Source organism: Rana temporaria, chromosome 3 (assembly GCF_905171775.1).
Source record: "Rana temporaria chromosome 3, aRanTem1.1, whole genome shotgun sequence".
In the NCBI taxonomy this organism is placed as follows: Eukaryota; Metazoa; Chordata; class Amphibia; order Anura; family Ranidae; genus Rana; species Rana temporaria.
Genome location: NC_053491.1, coordinates 308,791,138 through 308,811,319, shown reverse-complemented (window position 1 = coordinate 308,811,319; position 20,182 = coordinate 308,791,138). Strand labels below are relative to the sequence as shown.

General features: G+C 47.8%; 1 protein-coding gene across 2 annotated transcripts in view; it reads left to right on the top strand.

Moving 5' to 3' along the window:
* Positions 1-19,270, top strand: part of PFDN1 (prefoldin subunit 1) — a 102,833-nt gene extending 83,563 nt beyond the window's left edge. Inside the window, exon 5 of one of the 2 annotated variants that reach the window (XR_005747995.1) lies at positions 19,079-19,161. Coding sequence is in view for 1 of the 2 variants with exons in the window: in XM_040344798.1 (XP_040200732.1) it covers positions 19,079-19,162 (84 nt within the window). In the remaining variant the exon portion in view is untranslated. Of the gene's footprint in view, positions 1-19,078 lie in introns of both variants that reach the window. The other variant, XM_040344798.1, reaches the window with a different exon arrangement.
* The last annotated feature ends 912 nt before the right edge of the window (positions 19,271-20,182 follow it).

Below are 20,182 nucleotides of genomic sequence, written 5' to 3'. Positions count from 1 at the left end.
CCAGTGACACTTATACTGTGATCACTGGTGACAGGGGGTAATGATGGGGTTAAACCTTTATTGGGGGGGGTTAGGGGGGGTCCCTAGACTATTTAGAGCCTAAGACGGATTACCCTAACACTTATTTTTGTCACTAATGAGACTAGTACAGCGATCAAAAAAAAATCTGATTGCTGTACTGGGTGACACAGTGACAGGCAGTGAATGGGTTAATTTGGGGGGTGATCAGGGGGTTAAATGTGTGCCTACGTGACCTGGTGTCAGTGTAGTGTTGTGCAACTCACTGTTAGATGCTCTCTCCCTCTCGGTCTGGAACGGAAAGACCGACACGAGGGAGAGAGCAGTACTTCCCCTGCCAATGTTTACAAAACATTGCCAGGGGAAGACAACCATTGGTTGGAGCGATCACCAGGTCCAGGCCAGATTTTATTGGCCTGGACCTGGTGATTGATCAGTTCTGCATCGAATCTGATCATCGTGAACGGCGGTGGGGCGCGCGCGCGCGCCCCATCGCCGTTCACGCGCCGGACGTCATAATACGTTATCTCGCCCAGGAGAGCCACCTTGTGGACGTATTATGACGGTGCGGCGATGGCAAGTGGTTAACATTGAGTACGCCACCATATAGCAGCTTTAACTATACGCCGGAAAAAGCCGAACGCAAACGACGGGAATTTTGAAATTACGCCGGCGTATCAATAGATACACCGGCGTAATTTCTTTGTGGATCTACCCCAAAAAGCGTGTACATTTGGGGGGGGAAGCAATATTTTGATTTTTTTTTTCTATAATATCCCCCCCCCCCAAAAAAAATATATAAATAAATAAATATATATATATATATATATATATATATATATATATATATATATATATATATATATATATATATATATATATATATATATATATATATATATATATATATATATATATATATATATATATATATATATATATATATATATATATATTCCTCAGTTTAGGCCGATATGTGGTGGTGTTCTACATATTTTTGGTAAAAAAAATGCAATTAGCGTATGTTGATTGGTTTGCGCAAAAGTTATAGCGTCTACAAAATGGGGGATAGATTTTATGGCATTTTTGTTACTAGTAATGGCGGCGATCTGCGTTTTTTTGTTTTGTTTTTTTCTCCATTCACCTTTACCAGGACCAAGTTCTGCTGTCTGTCATGCACTTAAACATTACAAGATGGTATTATAACCCAGTGTTCCAGAATACTATCCTGTGCACTCCAAGTTTTACAGGTAGGAAAAAAAAAATCACCAAGTGCATGGAAATCTGATTCACCTGAATCTGAATATTTGGTACTTAACTAAGCACAGTCCTTATTTTATATACATTTTAGAAATCTGAGTGTTTACATTTTGAGCCCTGGTTCACACTGGGTACGATTTGGAACGATTTGAGATGCGATTTGACATGTCAAATCGCATCTCAAATCGGCGGCATTTGCCGGCAATTGTCGGCAATGGCACTGTCCTAATCAGTGCGACGCCGCATCTGCGATTTCAAAAAGTAGTTCCTGTACTACTTTTTGCGATTTCGGGCCGCGATTTACATTAAATTGCGGCAAATCGCGGTAAAATCGCGCATTTTACCGCGATTTTAAATTCGCAGCAGTGTGAACCTAGGCTTAAAGAAAGAAAAAAGGAAACTAGTTGTCACGTTTTTACTGAAAATATCGATTAGATAAACATCTGTGCAGAATTTTTCATTGCTTTTATCATTTTATTTTAAATTTTTAACATGATTCCTTGATTAAAGCATTTTTTTTAAGTAATGAGGTCAGCAATTAGGAAAATTTAAGTCTGTAGAAATCATTGGTGGGGGGGAGCTAAAATTATTCAGTAGTCGTTTGGTGAGAGTACTTTGCCAGTGTTGAGGACTGTGGGAAGGATCCAGGACGGGATCCATCAATGGCTATAATCTTGTGAATAGAATTACATGTTTTATATTCCTCTAGACCGCAATAAATCGAGAGGATACGTTTTGTGCAGTTATTAAAGTCTTTACCAAGTAACTATAGACCTGTTAGTTTAACTTATATAGTCGGAGAGATGCTGGAGAGTTAAATAAAAGACCACATAGATGAGTGCTTGCTGGGAAAAAAAATATTTTAGGCAACAGACAGCATGGATTCATGAAAGACAGAAGTTGTCAAATCTGATTTATTATTTTTTTTTTTTATTCTTTCATGAAGAGGTAAGAAATACCTTGGACAAGAGGGGTGGCACGTAGTATACTTGGATTTTGCAAAAGTGTTTTGACACTGTTCCCCATGCATGGCTAATGTGTGAGGTCAAGCCTAAGGAAAGGGTTGGTTGCCACTCAGAATGAAATCCAAAATGGTATTCCTTTTATTATATACAGTCCCTGACAAAAGTCTTTCGCTTCTCTATTTTGTAGAAACTCCTGCTATTAACCGGACTTTTAATTAATAAATTGTTGTTAGAAATAGCTCATGTGAAAAGCTAAAGCCCTCCCAAATGATGTTTAATGCACTGAAATTGGTTTAACTGAAAAAAGATTTATCTTTTAATCAAGACAGAAAGGTCAAATTTTGGCAAGACAAAAGTTTTGTCGCCTATACAGAAATTGAACAACTTTACTGAAAATCCAAAAATATTAGGGCTGTTGCTGATCAAAATTTTTGTGTATTTGATTAATCGACTAATTTAAATTAATTATTATGCACATACAGATCCAACTACCGTATTTTCCGCTGTATAAGACGCACTTTTTCTTCCCCAAAACTGGGGGGGGGTTGGTGCGTCTTATACGACAAATACACATTCTGCCTGCATTAAAACTGCCTGGCATGTACTGCGGGCTGTGGAGACTTCTCTGACCCCCCCTGCATGGCCAGGCTGTGTGTGTTCGGGCTTCCGTCTCACTCCTATAGCGCGCCTTGCCCCCCCCCCCCTCCCGACAGTCTAACCACGTGCTGCCCCGGCTGAGCTTACCTTTAACTCCATCAGTGCGGGCTGTGCCTCCTCATGTCTCCCCGAGCAGACGTAATCCTTGCTGGGCAGTGGACAGCCTCAAAAGCAGCACAGAAAAAAAAAACACGGCTCTCTGAAATACACCCCCCATCAGCCGCTCCGCCTCCTACTAGCTTAGGAGGGGGTGTGTTACTGCTATGATCTTCCCCGGCCCCTTCTCTCTGATGTGGGAGTGCAGGGACTATTTTCTCAGTTTCGGGCGCATGCGCACTGCATCCTGCGCCTGATCCGATGCAGTTGCTTATTCTCCTTCCTTGGCGGAGTGATCTGCGTCTGTAGTCGGCTCGTAAGAGTGTGAGGCAGGCGGCGGCAGGCAGCTGACAGGATTCTGAGGCAGAGGAGGAAGAATTTGCCAGGTGTGGGTCAATATAATTAAATACCGTACAAAGTGCACTGTACATTCCTACTACGGTATATCACACAAGCAGATAGTAGGTTCTCTCTGTGTGTTACTTGACATGGCTGTTGGGTTTTGATTTTGTAGCTAATTGGTCATAAGTTAACAATGTCAGCACCCGACAGCCATGTCATGTAACACACTGTAACAGTGCCAGCCATGATAGTGTGCATGTGTGTTATTAAGCTGATGATTTTAAACTCCCTGTGTTGCATTTTGCTGAGTGGAGTGGGCTGATGACAGGTTGGTGTAAAAAAACTGTCCATTTACACCTGACTGCCCTCCAATTCAATCCGCTAGATCGAGGAGAACTGGTCCCGTTCCGTTTTGTTTAGCGGATCGGATTGGAGGTAGGCAGGCAGTGCCATTAATTGTCACCACTGTGCCATGCCATTAAACGCAGCCACTGTGCCATGCCATCAAACGCAGCCACTGTGCCATCAATTGTCGCCACTGTGCCATCAATTGTCACCACTGTGCCATGCCATCAAACGCAGCCATTGTGCCATGCCTTTAAACACAGCCACTGTGCCGTTTTAATTGTCACCGCTGTGCCCTTTTTTTTTTTTTTTTTTTACAGAAAGAGGTTTTTATTAACAAAACAGCATTACAAGATATGCATTAGTCGACAATCAGATTTGCATAGAAACGATGACAGTCAGAAACAAGTAATGTCCGCGTTTGCAGATTATAAAACAAAGGAAAAGGGGAAATAATAAAAGTAAAGTAAGCAACGAGGTGCAAGTTCATAGCTCTCCCACCCCAGCACACCCCAACCGTAAACCACCAGGCGCAGACCTAACCGGATCGGCCCTCAGCAGCCGATCGAAGTGGGCGGCGCCCCGGGAGAGAGGGGGGGGGCGGCAACGGCCCCCATGCCGGGCGGGGGGGGGGTGTCCGTCTTTAGTCCCCCGGCCTCCCACCCCCGCTCATCCACCCATGCCGACCAGACCTTATCATACTTGGCAGGGCACTGCCTACTTTCATACGTGAGTTTGTAAAGGGGCAAAGCCGAGTCCACCGTCTTCCTCCAGGAGCCAAGGGTGTGAGGTTCCACCGTAGCAGTATCTCCCTCCTAGCATAAAACAGTGAGAATGTAATACATAGCTTAGTATACCTGTCTCCCTCGACCTCACCCAAATGACTCAGAAGGAGCACCATGGGATCCAACGGCACTCTGGTCCCTCCTATGTCGCTAAGCCTCTCTGCTACCCCTGCCCAATATGGCCGAAGCTTCAAGCAGTCCCACACCATGTGCCAGAAGGTCCCCACCTCGACCCCACACCTGGGACAGTTCGGATCCAGATGCGGGTATATGTTGGCCATTCTATGAGGGGTGAAGTATGCCCTATGTAGGAACTTGAGCTGGAGGAACCTGTCTTTAGCAGCTCTCATGGACGGGATGTAGGTGGAGACGCATTCCTCCTCCCCCAAAGCTGGAATGTCCCCCCTCCATTTATCCATTACCCGGGTGAGTTTAACATCATGGCCCACCGTCAGATACATGTATAGAGTGGAAAGGGGCTTCCCCCATTGCGCTCGACGTCAACAGTCGCTCAATTGAGTCAGGTTCCAGGGATAGTGCGTCCGGGAATTGGGCCCTCGTCGCATGCCTCAGCTGATGGTATTTAAACTCGAGGGAATTAGGGAGGGAGTACTGTCGTCTCAGATCTTGAATGGGCTTGATGCTACCATCTGCTATGACATGTTTAAGGGTGGTGATCCTGCGTCTGGCCCACTGTGAAGGTTCAGGCAGATCGCAGAGATGAGGCAGGGTGGGGTTACCCCACAATGGGGTGTGTGGAGAGATGCAATTCGGTTTAGCGTAAATAGCTCTGGCCGCCCGCCACACCCTAACAGTCGTCTTCATGGATGCCGTCAGAGGATGGGGGGCGCCAGGACCCCTGTACACCAGATTAGACAATGCAGCATATGACCCCAGTATGGCCACCTCAAGTCTCACCGCCGGGTTCTGTCTGGGCTGGGAAAACCACCAGCGCACAGTAACTAGGACAGCCGCCCAGTAATGCAACAAAAAATTTGGGAGAGCCAGCCCACCCCCCGATAAGGGGAGATATAGTATCTGTCTCGCCACCCTGGGTGGCCTCCCGGCCCAAATGAAAGAAGTCGGCACCCCCTCCAGTCGTCTAAAGACGGATCTGGGAATGTGGGAAGGGGTATTGCGAAATAAATATAAGAACTTAGGGAGGAACACCATTTTGAGCAGGTTCACCCTGCCAACTGGGGTCAGTGGGAGGGTGTGCCAGTCCGTGCATTTGTCAGTGAGATGAGAAAGGAGGGGCTGTACGTTCCCCTCTATATATTCCTGTGTGGTGTTACTAATCCGAATGCCTAGATATGTGAAGTCGCCCACCCACTGGAGGGGGGTTCCAGTATCTACTCTTGGAAGAGGGGTGCAATGGGAAGAGAACGGACTTACCCCAATTTTTGCGGATTTCTGAGAACCGGCCGAATTCCTCAAATGGGTCAAGTGCTCTCCGTAGCGACTGAGAGGCATCTGCCAGATAAAGTAGAGTGTCGTCCGCATAAAGGGACACCTTCTCCTCTATATCCCCCACCGCTATGCCCTTGACCCCGGCCTCAGCCCTCAGGGCAATGGCAAGGGGCTTGACCGCCAGGGCGAAAAGTCCCGGCGATAGCGGACAGCCCTGGCGAGTGCCCCGGCCCAAGGGGAAAGTATCCGAGTGGAGGCCATTCGCGCGGACCCTAGCCCTGGGATCAGCGTAAAGCATCCCCAACCATGCCAGAAAATTTGTCCCGAAGCCGAACCGCCCAAGGACACCCCACAGGAACTCCCACTCCACCGAGTCGAAGGCTTTTTCGGCGTCTAGGGACGCCATTACCTCCGGCCGCGCCCTGTCCATATGCGTGAAAAGCCTTCTAATGTTAATGTCCGTTCCCCTCCCCGGCATGAACCCCGTTTGGTCTGGATGTACCAAAGCAGTTAGGACTTTTGTTTAGTCTCCTGGCCAAGACTTTGGCCAGGAGTTTCGCACCAACGTTTATCAGTGAGATGGGGCGATATAAGGAGCACACGATCGGGTCCTTACCCAGTTTAGGGATCACCACCACCACTGCCTCACCCAGGGAATGCGGGAGCTCCCGCACCCTCTGCGCCTCTGTTAACATACCGAGCAATTTGTCCGTCAAGTCCGACTTACCCGATTGGAGGGTCTTAAGAGCTTTCAAGAGTTCGTCAGCAGTTATGGGGGCATCGAGCAGTTCGCGGTATTTAGTGGTCAGAACTGGGATGTCAATGGGATCTAGATAGGCCAGGTCATCACTAGAGTACTCAGCCCTGGAGCTGTAGAGGTTTTTATAGAAGGAGATGAAGCAGTAGTTTATCTCGTCAGGGGCATACAGTAGGTCTCCCCCCGGTCCCCATATGCAGGGCACACACATCCCCCCGGATTGTTCCCATGACAACCAGGCCAGTAACTTCACGGATCTCTCCCCCTGCTCGAATATACGCTGCGATAGGGCGAGTAAACGTTTCTGGGTGAGAGCAGTGCGAATTCGCACCACCTCCCCCGTCAGCGACTGAAGTGCGTCATAGTCACAGGGATCCCTGGAACGTACATATTGCGCTTCCTGCAGAGCTGCCCTCCCTTCTGCTCCCACCAAGTCAGCCCTCCTCTCCCTCCGGACCCTAGCTATTATTGATTGATACCGACCCCGTGTGTGCGCTTTAAAGGCATCCCATACCGACAATGGTCCGGCCGAGCCGGGGTTGACCGCCCAGTATTCCTGTAGCGCTTCCCTAAAGTGACCATCCACCGCCTCGTCCGACACCCAAAACCTGGACCGCCTCCACAAAACTGTGCCTGGTGCCGAGGAGAGCTCCACCGTCAGGAGAAGCGGCGCATGATCTGAAATGCCCCTAGGGAGAATCCGAATGTCCTGAGCCTTAGGCAATACCAGGCCCCCCAGGTACGCCAGGTCTATTCTAGAGAAGGACCTATGAGATGCAGAGTGACAGGTGTAAGCCCTGGAGTGAGGATTCCTCCAGCGCCACACGTCCGTCAAGCCATACAGTTCCGCCCACTCCACCAGACCACAGTGGGAGGGTCCACTCTGGGACATCCTGCCCATGCTCTGGTCCGGGACCATGTTAAAGTCTCCCATAATGACCAAGTTATCGCTAGCAAAATCAGCTATTTCTGAGGTGACCCGGTGTAGAAGAGAGATTGATGCAGGAGGGGGCAGATAGACCCCAGCTATAACCAACCTCATGGACCTAATCTGTGCATGAATCACGACATACCTGCCATCCGAGTCAAGTGTCAAGTTGAGCAGCCTAAAGGGAAGGGACTTGTGCACCAGGATGCTAACTCCCCTGGCAAAGTTTGAATAGGTGGAGTGATAGTGATGTCCTATCCAGGGTTTTTTCAGGGCCAGCGTTCTACTACCCACCAGGTGGGTCTCCTGGAGGATACAAATATGTGGGCCCTAATGAATTGAAATACCAGCGAGCGTTTCGTTGGAGGATTTAGACCCCTAGTGTTCCATGACAGTATATTAAGAGCTGACATACCTGCAGCTGGGGGGAATTATCTCAGGATGAAAAGGGTGCCCACCCCCTGAGACCGCTCTCTTGACTCGGAAGGGACAGCCAAAACATATACCTGACACTGACTTAAGTAATGCATATTCAGAACCTACTTGCAAGACACTTTTTTGGAAAAAATAAAAATAAAACACAAACCATAAACCATCCCCAACATGGGAACCCTCCCCCCACCCAACCCCTTAAAACTGAGGCAAGTTTCCATCCCAAAACCAAAAAACAGCTCGCCGGCTGCAAATGGGGTCCTGTGCAAGAGCCGCTCCCAACCCCTCACAAGTTCAGAGGGGTCAAGGAGTGAGTTGTGCTATGTCCTCCTAGCTGTAGCATCCGCCGGGATATATCTGACTGTCGGGGGAAAAAAAAAAAAAAATATATATATATATATATATATATATATATATATATATATATATTTCAAAAAAGCATATGTAAATGAAGGGTCCCTCCAGTGAGAAAGGGGAATAAGTAAACCATCAACTCGTAAGGATTGCAGGCCTGTCTATCAAATCCTTGGGTGACGGGAAGCCGCAGCTGCAGAAGTCTCCTGGTTCGTCTAACCAGGGGCACCATCTTGGTGTCCCACACGTGGGGAGTACCTGGGATCCCCGTGAAGGCAGCCACAGCATCAACGGGCACAACAGTTGCAACAGACACTGTGGGTGTGCAACAAAACGGAGGAATGGTGTAGTACTCGCCAGAACGAGTCTAAGGACGGGGGCCCAGTGCATAATAAAGGTCGTCAGTGGGTACTCACGGCTCAAGCTCTTGGATGATGATCACGAGGCAGGGACTCCAGCCAGGCAGAGGCGTCTCTCAAGGAAGTGAAGAAGCGGGTTGTCTCACCATCCTGGACTCTCAGGCGGGCTGGAAAGAGAACGCTGTAGCGGGTGTTACGAGCCTTCTACGCCGCCTTCACATGATCAAACGATTTCCTCAATTTCTGCGTTTCTATGGAGTAGTCAGGGAAGATCATCCCTTTGTTGTTTTGGAACCTCAAATCCCCCACCGCCCTAGATGCACAGAGGACCTCATCTCTGTCCCGGAAGTTGAGGAGTTTGAGGATAAATGTGCGGGGAGGAGCTCCCGGAGGGCCAGGCCTGGGTGGAATCCTGTGTGCCCGTTCCACCGCATAGTGAGGGGACAGGCGTGCATCAGGCAAAAGGTTGCGTAGCATGTCCTCTACAAAGCACATCAGGTTATTACCCTCTGCGCCCTCCGCCAGGCCAACTATGCGCAGGTTGTTGCATCTATTCCTGTTCTCTGCATCCTCAGCTCTATACTCCAGGGCTTTGACCTTAGTTTGAAGCGAGTGCAGTGCCGCACTGTGTTCCGCGACTATATCCTCTGCGTTACTGACTCTCTGTTCAGTCTCTGTCACCCTGGACCTGAGCTTGTCCATGTCCTGTCTGATCAGGCCAACATCCATTTGTACTGCCTCTATTTTAGCCGTGAGTGTGGATTGACACATGGCTATAGCCGACATAACTTCCGCCAGCCACGGGAGCCTCTCTCCCTCAGCCTCCATTGGGCCCGTCTGTGACGCCCTGTGCTGGCTTTGATTGGCCTGGGGGGTAGCCAGGGAGTCTGGCGTCAGCTGGGGGGACTCTGGGAGAAGAGGGAATTTGTATTTTTTTCCCCTTGCCACCCGTTGATCGGCCGCGCCTCATTCAAGTGTCTCTGCGTCCGCGATTAAAGCCTCCGGACGCCCCGGCTCCCTATTCCAGCAACACCCAGGTGACAGGCAGCCGTGGAGGGAGAAAAGCAGAGTCTAGCAGGCAGCACTCCCGGGTACACACGGCAGTAGTACCCCCCAGGTGTGAAGACAGCAAGGCCGCAGCTCTCAGAGAGGGGGGGGACCGGATCAGGGGGGAGGCAGCAGCAGCTATCAGTCCTTCTGGGGAGCTCCCCAGGAAACACTCCACCGCCGGGTCCGCCTGTGTGCTGAAATCAAGGCCGCGGCCTAGTTCAAGGCCCTTGCGGTATAGCAGGAGCGGGCGGGAAGCACATCCGCGGCGGTCCCGTGGAGCGGATCAGCGGCCAAGGGTGTCAGGTCTCCCCTGCCCGGGATCGTGGCTACCGCGGGTCCGCGAGCGGAAATCGAGGCCGCGACTTCGTTGCGGCCTAGTGCGGATCCCGCGAGCAAGGGCCGGAGCGGGTGGTGAGTGCACCAGCGATGGTCCCCTGGAGCCGGATCAGTGGTGAAGGACGTCAGGGCCCCCTCACCAGAGCAGGATGGAGTCGCTGGATGTCCGGAGCAGGCTGGAGCCGCTCGCCACGAGGGAGGGAGGGCCCGGCCCGGCCCGGGAGAAGACAGTACGGCTCCCCCTACAGCAGATCCGAAGAGGAAGGATCCTCCGACCGGCTCCCCAGGTCCACACCGCCGCAGGGTATCACCGGCAGGCAGCAGAGCAAGCAGTACAGTGCCGATGGCTCGGATACAAGAGCGGATGCCGGCGGAGCTCAGAGATTAGCTTCTGCTCACAGTGCCATCTTGGATACGCCCCCCCACCGCTGTGCCCTTTAATTGTCCCCACTGTGCCCTTTAATTGTCCCCACTGTGCCCATTGATATTGCCGCTGTGCCCTGTAAAGTGCCCCCCCGCCTGGCACTTACGGTACCTTTACTGGAGTCGGCCATCCACGTCCCTCGATGTCTTCTACTGCCCCCGATGATGGACCAGGGGCGGAGTTGAGGGTGGGGCTGCAAAAGGGGCCCCGCCAGGTAGGCTGTACGGGGCCCCCATGATTTCTATCAGCGGCCCTGACTATATCAATCTACCGTATGCTGCCCTGAAATGTCCGCACGTCTGCCCTGCCCCTCCTGCTCCATACGTTCCGCCTCCTCCGGCCAATGTTTACTGTGTGCTGTGCTCTGCTACGCCCCGCTCCTACTTGATTTGATGCCCATGATTGATGGGCAGAAGGATTGATCCGCCAAAGCTCTGCCCCCCGAATCCCAGGGAGAAGACACCGCCCTCCCTACCTCCGCCCCCACTTCGCCTACTACTCTATTGGATGCCCATGATTGATGGGCAGAAGAATGTCTCCACAAGAGCACCAGATGAAATATGGCTGGATAAGAGAGCACCAGATGAAATTTAAGGGGGGAGGGGAAATGAAGAACATATTGATAATATTGACAGTTCTTTCATTTCTGCATTTCTTGCAGAAAATTACCGTTACCTCCTTTTCAAGATGTCTAAGCAGAAGAGACTGGCATATAAAGTTGCTTTCAAGCTGGAAGTAATCAAATTTGCTTAGGAGCATGGAAACAGCGCAGCGGAGAGACACTTCGGGCCACCTCCAACTGAGAAAATGATAAGGGAGTGGAGGAAACAGGAGGCTCAGCTCCAAAAGTTGGATAAAAGCAAGGACACCTTACGTGGACCAACTGCAAAGTGGCCAGAGTTAGAGGTAGAAGTAAAGGAGTGGATCACACGTCGCCGGCCAAATGGACTTTGTCTCAACAAAAATGATAATCTATGAGGCCAAACGCATTGCTGTGGAGAAGGGCATCCAGGATTTCACCGGATCACCATCGTGGTGCTATAGATTCATGAAGAGATCTGGCCTTTCTATGCGCACCAAAACCAGAATTGCACAAAAAATGCCAAAGGAGTACGAATCAAAGATTCTGTCTTTTCATAAGTTTGTTATTGATGCGAGGAAGAAGAATAACTTTGAAATTAGCCAGATTGGCAACATGGATGAAGTCCCGCTAACGTTCGATGTGCCATCTAACAGAACCGTAGATAACAAAGGAGCCAAAACCATAACCGTAAAAACCCCAGGGCATGAGAAAACCCACTACACGGTTGTGTTGTCCTGCTGTGCAGATGGTACCAAACTGCCTCCGATGTTGATCTTTAAAAGGAAAACATTCCCAAAAGAAACAATTCCACGGGGAGTCGTCGTGCCCGTTCATGATAAAGGGTGGATGGACGAAAATGGCATGAGGCTGTGGATTGACAAAGTGTGGTCCAAACGTCCTGGCGGGCTTCTGAAGAAATCTTCCTTGTTGGTACTTGACCAGTTCAGAGCGCACATTACTGAAAAGAACTTTAAGGAAGTTAAGACCCAAATAGCTGTGATTCCTGGTGGTCTTACTAGCCAGCTGCAACCTCTGGATGTTTCCATTAACAAACCGTTCAAAGTTCTGATGCGAGAGGAGTGGAACACCTGGATGGCAGCTGGGAACCATGATCTGACGCCTACTGGGAGGATGAAGAGGCCCACTATCACACAAGTGTGTGAATGGGTTAAAAGGTCATGGGACTCCGTGAAGGAGGACATTGTTGTAAAATCCTTTAAGAAGTGTGGCATTAGTAATGCCTTGGATGGAACAGAAGACAGTGTCTTATTTGACACCAGTGAGGAAGAAAGTGATGACAATGACTGCGTGGATCTGTCCTTCCTCATTTCTGATTGCAGCGATGAAGAGGAATTGTTGGGGTTCGAATAAACATTACAGCCTTATTTTTGTTACTTTCACTATTTACTGACTTTACTGACTGTTAATGAGAGTAAAGATGGTTCTTAATATGTTACATGGTTGACATAAAATTGTTCTTAACCACTTTCACCTTCCCACCCAGACCAATTTTTAGCTTTCAGTGCTGTTGCACTTTAAATTACAATTGCGCGGTCATGCTACACTGTACCCAAACTAAATTTTTATCATTTTGTACCCACAAATAGAGCTTTCTTTGGTGGTATTTGATTACCTCTTTTTTTTTTTTTTTGCAGACAATAAAAATCCCAGACAAATTTAGAAAAAAAAATTGTTTTGTTTCCGTTATAAAACATTGTAAATAAGTATGTTTTCTCCTTCGCTAATGGGCACTGATGGTACTGCACTAACTGGCACTGATAAGGTGGCACTGATGGGCACCGATGAGGTGGCACTGATGTGGCATTGATGGGCGGCACGGATGGGCACTGGGCGGCACAGATGGGCAGGGATAGGTGGCACGGATGGGCAGGGATAGGTGGCACGGATGGGCAGGGATAGGTGGCATGGATGGGCATAGATGGGCACTAACGTGTTGTACTAATTAGGGGTGCAACGGATCGAAAAACTCACGGATCGGATCGATCCTCGGATCAGGAGTCACGGATCGGATCATTTTTCGGATCAACAAAAAAGAAAAAAAAAAGACTAATCTTATTACACCCAACAGAGTTTTAGATTCAGTTATTTTCAACACAAAATATAGTTTACATGTTAAATTTTAAAAGCCGCAGCAAACCTTACATGTTTGAAAATCAGAGGTGTTCTGTCACATTAGCAAACATGTAAGGTTTGCTGCGGCTTTTAAAATTTAACATGTAAACAGTATATACGTATGTGAGATTTTATATAAATATACACAGTTTTTTTTTTTTTTTTTTTGCAAATTTGTAAACTTAATTTTCTTTTAAAAAAATTGCCCAAAACCTTTTATGGCTTCATTTCAAGCTCTATAACTGCTCCTGGGCTACATCACTGACCTGTGCCATCCTTCCTATCCACCTGGTCTGTTTGCAGGAGAAGTTTAATCAGTGTGCAGGCAGATTGCATGGAGTGTGCGTCACAGTGTATTTTACAGTGGAAGCCAAGGCACCGGAATGAAGACACATGTCAGCAGAGATGATTCCCAGAGCGCCGCCAAGTAAGCCAGCCAATCCGGGCAGCTCATCGCGCGGGCCAATCGGGTGCAGAGACCGGACATCCCATCCAACCAATCACAGCCGATCTGTGATTGGTTGGGGTGGAGCAAGAAGCTCCGGAGCTAGGCCGAAGCCGGGGACTTTCCTATGGCCGAGGCTCCAGAGCGCTCCGCGGATCGCCTAGTGTGCCGATCCGAACGGGGTGACCCGTTCGGATCACGGATCGGTGACGATCCGTTGCACCCCTAGTACTAATGGATGCCAAACAATGCCTGCCAATCAGTGATGCCCATTGTGTGCACTGATTGGCATCCATTGTGGCACTGATTGGCATCCATTATGTGTCATCCCTGGTGGTCTAGGGTGGCATACCTTTGATTTAAATCCCTGGTGATCTAGTGGAATCCCTGGTGGTCCAGTGGGCATCCCTGGTGGTCCAGTGGGCATCCTCAAGGGGGGGCTGTGCTGATAATCGATCAGCACAAACCCCCCCTGTCAGAGGAGCAGCCGATCGGCTCTCCTCTACTCGCGTCTGACAGACACGAGTGAGGAAAAGCCGATTACCGTCTTTTGCTGTTTACATCGTGATCAGCCGTGATTGGACACGGCTGATCACGTGGTAAAGTGTCTCCGTGAGAGACACTTTACCTAGATCGGTGTAGCGGGGTGTCAGACTGACACCCTGCAACAACGATCGCCGCGATGCGCGCCCCCGGGGGGCGCAGCGGCTCAATATCCTGAGGACGTCATAGGACGTCCAGTCAGGATTAAGCAACCACTTTGCCGCCGTCAATCTGTCATTGGCGGGCGGCAAGTGGTTAAACAGCTGTTAACTTTATACAGTTGATATAAAATATTTTACTACAGTATTCAGGTTCAGAATCTTCTTTTTTTTTCTTTTTTTTTTTTTTGATTTTCCTCCTTTAAAATTGGGTGCGTTTTTATATTCCGGTGCGTCTTATACGGCGAAAAATACGCTACTTTTAGCTGATCTCCTCCTTGCAGGCTGATTCCCAGTGCAGCTACCAAACACTGGAAAAATGAATAGCGGGATACAAAAGACACACAAAGGCAGCGCTCGATGGGAATAGCATTAAAACTTTTATAGTCTTCAAGTAGGTAACAAAATATTGCACTGGAGATAAAATCGATGTAGCTACATAAACTTTAAAAATGGTGCGAGTAATACCAAACAGTAACAAAAGCAGTCATAAAAACATGTAGCTAAGTATGATACTGGTATAAAAATGTGTACAACGATGCCACTGCTGAATCCAGATGAGGAGAAGTTAACATCAGTCCGTCGGCATTTAGATGTTCTGTGAAGGGAACTATCACGCTTCCCTCTATCAACCTGGGATTCTACAACCATCCACTGGAAATTGTAACAGCCCTTCTGTGTGGCAGACAGTAAGGTCCCGCCGACATGCAGATATGAAGGCGGAGAAGTGAGTACAAATCTAAAAAATTTTGATCGCTCAAAAAAATTAAACATTAATCGATGAATTTAATAGTTAATTTCCACAGCCCTAAAAAAAATGCCAGCAAATTAAGTAGTAGTGCTGTGAGATCCAAATGTATTATGTTGTATGACTTCCATTAACTTGAAGGACAGCATCCATGTGGTTTGGCAAGGATTCATACAATTTATTGATGAAGTCATCAGGAATAGCAAAGAAAACAGTCTTGCATGCCTCCCAGAGTTCATCAATATTCTTTGGTTTCGTCTTCCATGCTTCCTCTTTCATCCTACACCACATATGCTCAATGATGTTCATGTCTGGTGACTGGGCTGGCCAATCCTGGAGCATCTTGATCTTCTTCGCCTTAAGGAACTTTGATGTGGAGATTTAAGTATGCAATGGAGCACCATCCTGCTGCAAAATTTGGCCTTTTTTATGGTTGGGAATATAAGAGGTAACTAGGATTTCTTGGTATTTTAAACTATTGATGTTGCCTTCCACCCTGCAGATCCCTCGCACACCCCCATACTGGATGTAACCCCAGACTATGATTTTGCCTCCGCCAAACTTCACTGTTTTCTGGCTAAATCTCGACTCCATGCGGGTTCCAGTAGGTCTCCTGCAATATTTGTGGCGACTGTGGTGTAATTCAACAGAAGCTTCATCTGAAAAATCCACCTTCTGACACTTCTCCAGAGTCCATCCTTTTAGCAGGCTGTGGCCCTTGGCAAATGCCATACAATTTTTCAATTGTCTTTTGTTTAGTGCTGGCTTATGGGCACTGATTCGACCAACTGTTCTGGTTGACACAGGGACTTCAGGTGACCAGGTCTCGTGGAGCTCTGCTGCAGTGGAAAATGGGCTGGCCTTGGATTTTCGAGCCAACAAACGGTCCTCTCGAGCAGTTGTCTTGCGGGGTCGGCCTGACCTGGCATTGTCCAAAACGTCTCCAGTCTTTTCAAATTTTTTTTTTATCCTCTGAACTTGACGCTGAGACACATTGAAGGTGTCTGCCACATCAGCAGTGGATCTGGTCCTCAGCCTCTTGATAATCAACACTTTTGTCTCCGGGTGAATCTTAGGCATGTTTGCAGAGGTCTAGTTGTAGTTGAGAAGGTCTAGTGTACTGTGTTTGTTTGTTTTTTTATACACACCTGAGACCTAATTGATCGATTATTAGTGACAGGTGAAGCTCGTAAAACAAGGCGACAACACTTATGTCTTGGCAAAAATTTACTCAATGGGCTTTACCAAGCTGTGAATATTGGAATACTTTTTGTCAGTTTCGTTTTGCACTGAAACATTATTACAAAAGCTGTTTGGGATTAAAATGACCCATTTCTTGAAACAAAATCTTGATTGGAAATAATTTTAGCGGCACTTCAGGTCAATTTGTACACAAGCGGCAAGACTTTTGTCAGGGACTGTAAATGTCAGAGCAGTAAAACAGCCTATGCATTTCGGATGTTGGTTCTTGGCCATGACTAAAAAATGCACCGATTACTGTAAAAATTTCACTGGCAGAGAAGAGGCTAATTGTGTTCCCTAATGTGTGTTCTAACTGTTGGGGGACGGGACTGACCTAGAGGAAATTGCAGATTGTGCGTTCCTAATAGCTAGGAACCACAATCTGTCTTTCCTCGGCTCACAGAAAAGGCTCGCTGAGAGACTGATATTGATGACGTTTACGAGCATAATCCGTTCCAGGAGAATGCTCATAATCCAAAGGCCACAGGAGTTCAAAACTACCTGTGATCTATAGGTGAAGCCCAGCAAAACGAACTTTGGCTGGACTTCTCCTTTTAACCGCTTCCTATCCGCCGGCCATCATATGACGTCCTTGACTTTGTGCAGTGATATCGAAATGATGCCTGCAGTTAGACATCAGATATTTACCTTTTCAGCCAGCGATTCCCTACACCATAAGAATGATCATAGTGGCTGTTCAGCTGCTTGATTTGTTCTTACGGGCGGCGCCCTCTGGTGCTTTCTTCAGGCTCGTTTATGCCATTTACTACCCCGGAGAAGGGGTCCGCCGTATGCTGACCATAGAGATTTCCCGCAGACCAAATGGTCCCTGGAGTCTCTGATCGTTCGTAGGCCGGGTACGATATTATGCCGTCACAACTGTCCTCTGTAGTCGAAAAATGGCCCCCTCTCCCTCCCGCGCCCCTCCGCTGCTTACCGGAGGCGATCGCATCTGTTTCCCTGTGTGGTATGGGGAAGATGACCCCCATTGGTCTCCAGGGACTTTTTATTTTTTTTATTGCATTTTAGTGTAAAGGCTCGGGAACTGAGTATTTCTGAGGTTTTCCGCTCGGCTCCAGCGCCCCCCCCCCCACACCTCGGGTCAAAAGCCGTACTGCACACTGCTTTGGCTTGAATCCTGCTCGTTTTTGCAAGACAACTCAGAGCCGATCTGAGCTGTTCAGAAATGCTCAGAAAACCTAGGAAATACTTAGTTCCTGAGCCTTTCCGAGTTCAGCCGAGCTGTCCTTGGGGCTTTCCAGGTGTTTCCGAGGCTCTCCGCCCCCACCTCAGGCCACATGCGGTATTGCATGCCATTGAAGTCTATGCAAAACAAATTTTCGTTTTCATTGACTTCTATGGGGAAACTTGCCTTGATATGCGAGTACTTTGGATTATGAGCATTCTCCTGGAACGGATTATGCTCGCAATCCGAGGTTCCACTGTAATTTTCTATCTAAAAAAAATTGTAAACACCAAATCGAAGAGAGCATTTTGCCCCTGTACAAATTATTACTAAGACCGCAACTGGAAGATGCAGTTCAGATTTGGGTACCGGTTCTCAAAAAGCATATCGGGGAACTGGAAAAAGTGCAGAGAAGGGCAACCAAACTAATAAGAGGCATGAAGGAGCTCAGCTACGAGGAAAGATTGGAGAAACTGAATTAATTCTTTCTTGAGGAGATTGGGGGGGGGGGGGGGGGGTATGATCAACATGTAAAAATACATAAGGGGTCCATATTGTGAACTGGGTGGTTGTTATTCACTTTAAAGCGGATGTGCCACTAAAAACATATATTAAAAGCCAGCAGCTACAAATACTGCAGCTGCTGACTTTTAATATAAGGACACTTACCTGTCCTGGAGTCCAGCGGTGATCGCAGCAGATGACGAGCCGATCGCTCGTCACCCTGCTGCTCCCCCCTCCATCCACGGTGAGGGAACCAGGAAGTGAAGCGCTCCGGCTTCACTGCCCGGTTCCCTACGGCGCATGCGCGAGTCGCGCTGCGCCCGCCGATTGGCTCCCGCTGTGTGCTGGGAGCCGAGTGTTCCCAGCATACAACGGGGGACGGACGGAAGGTAAGGAAAAAACCCGTCCTTTGCCCGTATCGTAGGGCCGGAAGTGGGTGCAGATACCTGTCTGTAGACAGGTATCTGCACCCCCCTCCCCCCTGAAAGGTGTCAAATGTGACACCGGAGGGGGGGAGGGTTCCGATCAGCGGGACTCCACTTTAGAGTGGAGATCCGCTTTAAGATCATCACACAAGTACAATGGAGCACTCCTTTTTTTTTTTTTTTTTAAACGTGTAGAGTAAAAGATTTTATCTTCAAATACAGAAAGGTTTCCCCACAGTAAGAGCTGTGGAATAGACTCCCTAAAGAGGTTGTTCTAGCCAGCTCAGTAGATTGCGTTAAAGGTCTGCTTTCTTTCCTTAATGTACATATTACTTGATACTAACATTTATAGGTAAAGTTGATCCAGGGAATATTGTATTGCTTCTAGGGGATCAGGAAGGAATTTTCCCCCCTGCTATAGCAAATTGAATCGTGCTTTGCTTTGGGTTTTTTTCACCATCCTCTGGATGTGGGTATAGGATTGTATTTGTGTGTGTGTGTGTGTTTTTTTTATTTATTTTTTTGTATATGTGTTGAACTAGATGGTCTTTTTTCAACCTAACTATGTAAACATGTTTGTTTATTTTTTTCAGGAAAAGAAGGCTTATCTAGAACGAAGTGTAAAGAATGCTGAAGATAACATTAGAGAAATGCTGATGGCCAGAAGAGCGCAGTAGCATCAGTTTTTATTTGGTGACTTTCAGTTGTAAAAAAATGCTTGTTCATTTTCCTCATGTAAATGGATCATAAAATGCTATATTTTATAGCTAAGGTCTGGTAAAATATATGCTTGCTGTGTCACAATTTTTTGTAAGTTAGAAACAAAGCTTCATTGGGTTTAGTACAAGATACTACTGTAAAGAATATTGTATACATGGATATAGAACTCACCAAAAAGTCGAGACAACTGCTTCCACACAGAGTATCATTGATATGACACATACAGAACAGAAGAAGAAAAAGTTAAAAATGATAGTAGAAAATTATATGTTAGTCTAGTTCAGGGGTAGGCAACCTGGACCCCTCCAGCTTTTTGTGGAACTACATTTCTCATGAGGCATTGCAAGGCTGGCAGTTACAATTTCTCCCAGAGGCATGATGGGAGTTGTAGTTCTGCAACAGCTGGAGGGCCCAAGGTTGCCTCCCCTGGGGGTCTAGTTTTATGGCACCAATCTTCTTATATCCATTGGCAACGGCCCAAGAGGGAGTACTCCATATCGGGGACATAAGATATACGCTGCAGGTTTATGAAACACAGGTTGAGGATGATTGTAACCACCTATCCCATATTTTGTTAGATTTGCCTGAACACACCCTATTGACATAAATGACACCTTACCATATAAGAAGATTATCTATTTCATTAATCAAGGCAGCAAGAATAGGAGATATGGCTTGGATCCAACAATGAGCTATGACCTTTCTAGCACCAATGTTTCATGCAGAAATTTTAAGCGTGTGCTTATCTAAATCGGTGTCGGGAAATAAGCCCAATAGTCATAGTCTGGGGTCCATTGTCACTGGTGAGCTCATCTGATTGTAAAGGAACTGAACGTTTTGCGCCCAGAACCCATGGCTGTGAGGACATTGCCAGAGGAGGTGTCAGTAGAGATCAAACATTTGGGTCATATGGAGCTACGAGAAGGACAGAACTTGGCCAGCCGGTCCGGAGTTAAGTATGCTCTGTGGGAAATGTA